A 6,827-nucleotide genomic window follows, 5' to 3' on the forward strand; every position below is an offset into this window, starting at 1 on the left:
TGACATACCGAGCATATTTTCCCTGCAGCTTTCGAAACGGCTGTTACGCACTGTAAACAAGTCGACGTGGATGACATGTTTACTATCTTTACACCGCGTAACCCGCGGTCGAAAAAAAAGCACAACAAGCTATAGTATCCAGCGCATGTGTGTAACGTTACAGTCTGTACACGGGCTTTGTCGCCTTGTATTTGTTTTTGTAAATGTTACCAGGTTGACTGTGCACATACCCGTCTCCTGTGTAAAATGCATCCACAGCTGAGCCTTGTACTGGATGGATGTAACCAACTGTCAGTCTTCTCTCAACAGTGGTCGACGATGGTCGTCATCAACATCAACAATAACGCCTTTTTTCCCCTTTATGGTTCGCCGCTGCTGTGACCACCAGCGTGTCTCCGTTAAAAAAAAAAAAGAAAAAGAAAAAAAACGTGTCTCGGTGCTTCCTGATTTAGGTACAGTGGTGATGATGTTGTTTGTAAGGGGTGGGGCGGAATGCAGCTTTAGTCCGCCAAGAAATGTGGGCTAAAAAGCACGTTGGTGCACGTCTGTGCATGATTTGTAGCTCGTGCTTCATGGCAGGGAGGGTTAAATAAACGCGCCAAACAAAGTCGTGATTTGGAGATAAGACCTCGAGTAGTCCACAGATCATGAGTCAAAGAGCTGCAGGGTTTGCTCACTCAGGGACAACAACCTAAAGACATTTTATGTCTTGCACCACACACTTTGTGTTTACTGTTGGCAGCTGCACCCTGAGCCTACCTGCAGCCAGCAGGTGATGTCAGTGCCTTGCTCAGGGGCACTGTTGTTGAGGAAGAGGTGGGTGGCATTTAATGCGGACATTTTTCAGGCAGTGCAGGAGTAAAATCCATCCTGCTGGCCACTTTGAATAATTCATAAAACTTCCATTATAAGAAATAGGCTAATACGCATTAAACTGTTAAGGTCCAGTGTGTAGGATTTAGGGATATTCATGCTGAAATGGAATTAAATAAAAAAAAAAAATCATGTTTTCTTTAGTGTATAATATCTGAAAATGGGAACTGTAGATTTTACATTAAATATCTTCAGTTACCTTGAGTTAAGATTTTCCCTTAAGTCCTTGTTAAAATTTCCTCAAAATAAAATTGGTTGCACAAAACACCCTTAAGTCTTCTCCTTAAGGTTTCCTTAAAATAGATACTACAGTATTCACATTTTTCTCTTTGTCTTGGTCTTATACATAAGGAATCCCTATCATTGCACAAAACACCTTAGCACACTGAAGGTCCCTCTGACTCTATCTTAACCGCAATATTATTTATGGTGATAAATGAGAAAAACTAACACACCCCACAGGAACTCAATGGATAAGCTTTTGATTTTGCACTACAGCTTTGACTGAATTCATTTTCATCACAGTTTCTTCCTATAATCGTTCTCTGTTTTCTGGTATTCTGGGATCAAATTTACTTTGTAGTGTTTGCTTTCTATGATTGAATTCCTCCAGAAGTATAATCTTTTCCTCCTCTGACCAATATGGTTTTCTTGTCTTCTCGTCTTCTGCCATTTTTCCATTATCTCACTATAAGCCAACTTCGTGAGTCGATAACAGGCATCGCGAGCATGAGTCCAACAATCTCCATGGAAACCTTTACTGCTGTAAGATTTCGTTCAATGCAGTAAATGAGTTAATGTTTATCCTTTTCAGAGATTCTGTGCAACTGTGTAAGACCCTCAGCTAAGAAATGAATAAAGAATGACGACATTTTCTTTGAATTCTTCCTCAAAGTTAAGACTAGGTCCTTGAAAAAAAAGCTATTCACAAAGTGTCTTAGCCCTTAAAAGAGCTCCTAAGGTGAAAAACTGTTAAAAGTAGAGAGGATGACTTTTAAGAGGGTTAAGAGTTTCTTAATCAGAGGAAAAAATGGTGGAAACACAAAGATGTCAGAGGAATATTCTTTAAACACTGGATGACAGTAAGTACATGAAATGCTACAGATTAGATAGTGCAGGAATAATATATGTGGTTGATCTCATCAGGGATACGCACACATTTCCCACCTAATGCTTTAATGCCAGAAATAAAAGGATCACAACACTGAGATATTTGGAAAACTGGAAAAAAGCAACAGTGCAGCAGTGATGACTTGAGTCTGTCTAAACCTTGCACCAGCAGAGTGATCACATTAACAATGACAACACTTTCGCAGTCAGCAGTTCATTTCATTTCCACTGGGTGTCCACACCTTACAGGCTCACAAAAGGGTGTGTCTCTGACAACTAATCACACCTGTTAAAAGAATGCATCATGCCTAGCAATGGGGTTGACCACACCCCCTCACTAAGGTTAAAGTGTCTGTTCCTGCCTTTCTCAGAATTGCTAGGAGCTCTCTGAGAGTATTCTCGGAATGTTTGAGAATACGGCCCCTGGTTCGTTTGTTTTAGAGAGGAAGAGACCTCTACAGATAAAATCCTCCTACACAAAAAACACTAATAGAATTCTAACCGGGAGAAGTTTCAGCTCATTGCAATCTGCAATCCTCTCCACTAGATGTCACTAAATCCCCCTAAATCATACACACTTCTCCTTTAAGTGACATTTCAACAGCTCTGACCCTTAGGTGCATTTTCAGACAGACCACTGTTGGCTGCAACTGAAAAAAATGTCTTGAGTACTTGTTTCCCTTTTTGCAACTTACGGTTCCGTTCCTTCCTTATGTGAAACATGTCCACACATAATACCAGGGGTGTAAATATAGACAGTGCAAGCAGTGCAGTTGCATTGGGGCACATGGAAAGGGGGGGTGGCAGGGCTGGAGAGAGTTGGGAGAAGAGTGGGCCCTTCAGAATGATTCAGATTGCCTCCTCAAAAACACAACTGTAGTTGTCAGTAGTCATCTATAGCAAAATCATTTCTTTTCTAATTCTACCTAAACTATAAGTAAACTACATGTATAAAAACACTACTCAATTAAATCAGTCATTTCTTATTTTCTTTTGTATCAGTATTAGTAAATACATTTACTGAACTTTGTAACTGAAAACCACCTGAAAAGATATGAGAAAATAAGGGTAATGCATTCATGGATAGTTTACTAAACAGGCCTACTGTGGACATGCATATGCCACGTGGCCAAAGGCATCAGGGGTCCCCTATGGGCCTCTCTGTTAGAGGTGACATGTCTTGTGGTAAAGTCAGTTATTATGATATAACATGAGAAAATTTTTACTTTTACTTGTAATGGAGTAGGATGGATCTGAATACTTTTTTTTTAGCACTGCACCTGATGCAACTCACAGTTTAAATGAAAAGAAAAAAACTGCAAAAGTTTTACAACAGAACTCTTCATTTTGAGGTGATTCTGCTGCTGTCTTCAAATGAACATTGACTGGAACAAATACTGAATTAAGAAAAGATGATTTTAAAAAATGTATTTGTCCTTGAGGCAAAAGCTCATATTTTTTTTATTTGAGCGGAATGATTTGGCTGATGATAATGTCAGCAAATAGCCCATCACACAAAGTGTTTTTAGTAGGAATGCACTGCAGTCCAATAAGAGGAACTTTTTTTTTTACACTTTAAATTAAAATACCACGGGCTTTATACTGATTTTTTCCTTTTCCTTTTCTTTGTTGTCCCCCAGAAACATGTCCCCAGGTGATATTAATTGAAAATAATTTCTGCACCTTCTTCTCATAACGAAAGTGCCTCAGTGCTCAGTTTTTACTTTTACCACCCCAAGGTCCTTATAGTTTTATTCTCTCAGGACACCAAAGCAAAACTGCTAAAACTCTCATCACTTTGAAAGTGAAGTCAAACAGAGAGCAGATCTCAGAAATGAACCTTCAGGATGACCTTACTTCCCCTTCAAAATAAAGTGTGTTTTTTTCCCTTAACTCTGATTCTATGGAGATCCATGCAGACCAAAATCAAATCCCACAACCCAACATAAATACTGCTCAACACTTGTACTTCCTATGTGAAGCCTATGACGCTGATGGGAGAAGATTTGACTCATCTGTAAGGTAGGCTACTGTCCTTTCCATATTAATGATGTTAGTGATGCTTTTGGAGGGAGGCTGCAGTACTTTATGCTTTATCCTTTAAAAGTTCATGGCTAAATTTACATTTTGTATTTAATTGTATTTCATTTTACTTTGCTATGATTACGTTTTGAGCTGTGTTTAGTCTGGCTCATCACTCAGATCTCAGATGTTAGATGGCTGTAAGAGAGACAGGGTTGTTTAAGAACATCGTCAAAACTCCAAAGGCATTTTAATACTGTCCTGCTTTAAACCTAGCCCACATGTACATGGGTATTTTTCAACACAGTTTTTTCTCCCTCCATCATATCAAAATAAATTAGTTATACACAAGTACTGTTATTAAAAAAAAGTCTGTCATGCAAAACACAACCGAAGCATCATTAAGAGCCAAACCATTAGGTGATGAGCAGTGACCTCCTTAGCACATTTTGACGCCTCTGTTCCTCATTACAGTGGAAGTGGACTTCACATACAACAGTCCTGTTAATGAGGTTAGAGCCAGCACTATTTTGGCCGCATCCACCATTGCAAGAAATATCGCCTTATTTGTGATGCCTCATAAAAGAGATAACATCACACACTTTCATGTTGCAGGCCTGCTTTCTCTGTATACACATCAACACTGAAAACAGAGTTTCTGAAAATCTCCATTTTGAAAGAGTTTTACAAAAGGTGCACTTTCAAAGACTTAAAATGAAATGGCTATTTTCTTCAAATATACTAATATACGTGTGGACTACGCCTTATTCTCTTCAGATTTGTTCACTGTACATTTTTATTTTTATAAGTTTAAGTTTCATCTTAGGTGAGCTTATTTGTTTGAAATAATTGTAGGGAAATATAAGATAGAGTTTATTGAAGGTGGCATGCTGTTTTGGCTGATGTAGCAGTGGTAGTATAGGTAAGGAAAAGGGGGTTGTTGTGTTGTGGTGAGGAGCAGTAACAGCTGGCATTTGAGGGCGGTGGCTCTGGGACGCCAGAGATCACGGTCTAGCCTCCTGAAGGTGTTGTGGGACCAACTAGACGAAACACCGATGAAGAGAGGTTCCCACCTGATGACCCCAAAGACATGTTAGTTATCACTGCTCATTGGTCTACATAGGTAAGCTGTGCCATAGGCTATTTTCACTGGGTGCTGATCCCTTTTCTGGAGCACAAGTTTCTTGTGTTTATTTCAAACTTAACTGATTTTCATTCAGTCTCATTTTAATTAAAGAACTATAAAGAGCTATTTCATCTTTTCTCTCTTTAAACTATGAGATAAAAATGAAGCAAAAACTCATGTTCTTTTGTCAAATTTGAGACATTACTATCAAGAAACTTTATACATTGAGATATTTCCAATTAATCATAAAGAAAGCAATCAGTGAAACCCTGAACAAGAGTCTGTAACCATGTGGCTCTGCGAGGCTGTAGGAGCTGTAGTGCTTTGAGCTAAATGCTAATGCCAGCATGCTAATAGGCTTTAAATAACAATGCAAACATGCTAATGATAGCATGTTTAATGTGTTTACCATGCTCAGCGTGTTAGTATGCTAACATTGGAGTCATAGTTCATCACATGACAATTTATCAGGCCTTAGCAATCCTGCTCAAAGATGATCTGATTTGATGCTGTAATGCGATGATGCAGCAATGACCAGAGAAATCAAATAGCCACTGATAATGTATCCAGGATGATCGGGTCCAATCCATCCTGACTCAGAGCTCCCGATAGCAGAGGGTTGGCTTTGTGGGAGCTGAGTGGTGGGGGGTGGCATTGGGCGGTAGAGTTGGGGGTGGGGGGTGGGGGTGCTGGCAGAATCAAGGGAGATCAGCCCAAGGCAGAGAAAATGACTCAACATTGTCAGTCATATGATAATAACCCATTAGCTTTGAGCCTGGGCTGATTTCGACAGAGATACAGTACCTGGTTGTCATGGAAATAGCCAGGCCTTACTTGAGGTAATGGATCTAAATCAGCATGAAATATCCATCACAGTAACTCAGAGGAAGGGGGCTGTTTGTTGTCTTTGAGGGAAACGTGTGCTTATTGCTCAGCGAGATGTACGCGATCATATTTCCTTTACGTAAACGTAGAAGTCATGATATCCTCAGTTAGCTATTGATTGAAATTAAAACTCCACAATAATCACAGGGTCTTTACTTCCACCAGTTTCAGACAAGGACAGATGGTGAATAAAGGGCCTGAAACAGACTCATCCTCATGATTTCATGTTTTTATGTATCACTGGACATTTTGCGTGATTACTTGCTGGAAATAAATCCCGGTTTCTTGCTCCCATCTATATCTGTCCGGAATGTAATTAGCCTGAGTGAAAGTACTCATGCATACAGCAGCAAGATGGATTTCCTCTCATCCTTAACTAATGGGTCCATTTAGATGTGGTTTGAAGACCTTCCAGCTATATGAGTACAGTGTACCATCGTGTACCCTGAGCGGAACCACAAATGAGCCTATAGATGTCAGGAAGTAGAGTTCTCACTTGATGAATCAACAGTCTACAAAGCTCACTCTATTGAGCACAATACATCTACTGAGAACTTCGCTAACTTCACATGTGTAAATCAAGTACTCATGTTGTGTTACCTTGAATTTGTGAAGAACACATTGCTTTTCTCGCATGCTTCCACAGAAAACGACGAACATATTCATTTATTGATTGATTGGGGACCACATTTCACAACAGCAAAACAGAAAAGACCACTTAACAAATCCTCAAACGGCTTGTTCAGTATTATACAAGTCTCATTCATCCAGTCGTATGCTCAGTACTTCACAAACACATGCATTAAAAACC

General features: G+C 39.5%; 1 protein-coding gene across 1 annotated transcript in view; it reads right to left on the minus strand.

Annotated features, from left to right (window-relative positions):
- Nucleotides 1-437, minus strand: part of LOC117265483 (myelin basic protein-like) — a 93,856-nt gene extending 93,419 nt beyond the window's left edge. The window contains 1 exon segment of the mRNA XM_033639991.2: nt 231-437. Within this exon segment, the coding sequence (XP_033495882.2) occupies nt 231-252 (22 nt within the window). The 5' untranslated portion in view covers nt 253-437.
- Between the last annotated feature and the right edge of the window lie 6,390 nt (nt 438-6,827).

Source organism: Epinephelus lanceolatus, chromosome 10 (genome assembly GCF_041903045.1).
Source record: "Epinephelus lanceolatus isolate andai-2023 chromosome 10, ASM4190304v1, whole genome shotgun sequence".
Taxonomy (NCBI): Eukaryota; Metazoa; Chordata; class Actinopteri; order Perciformes; family Serranidae; genus Epinephelus; species Epinephelus lanceolatus.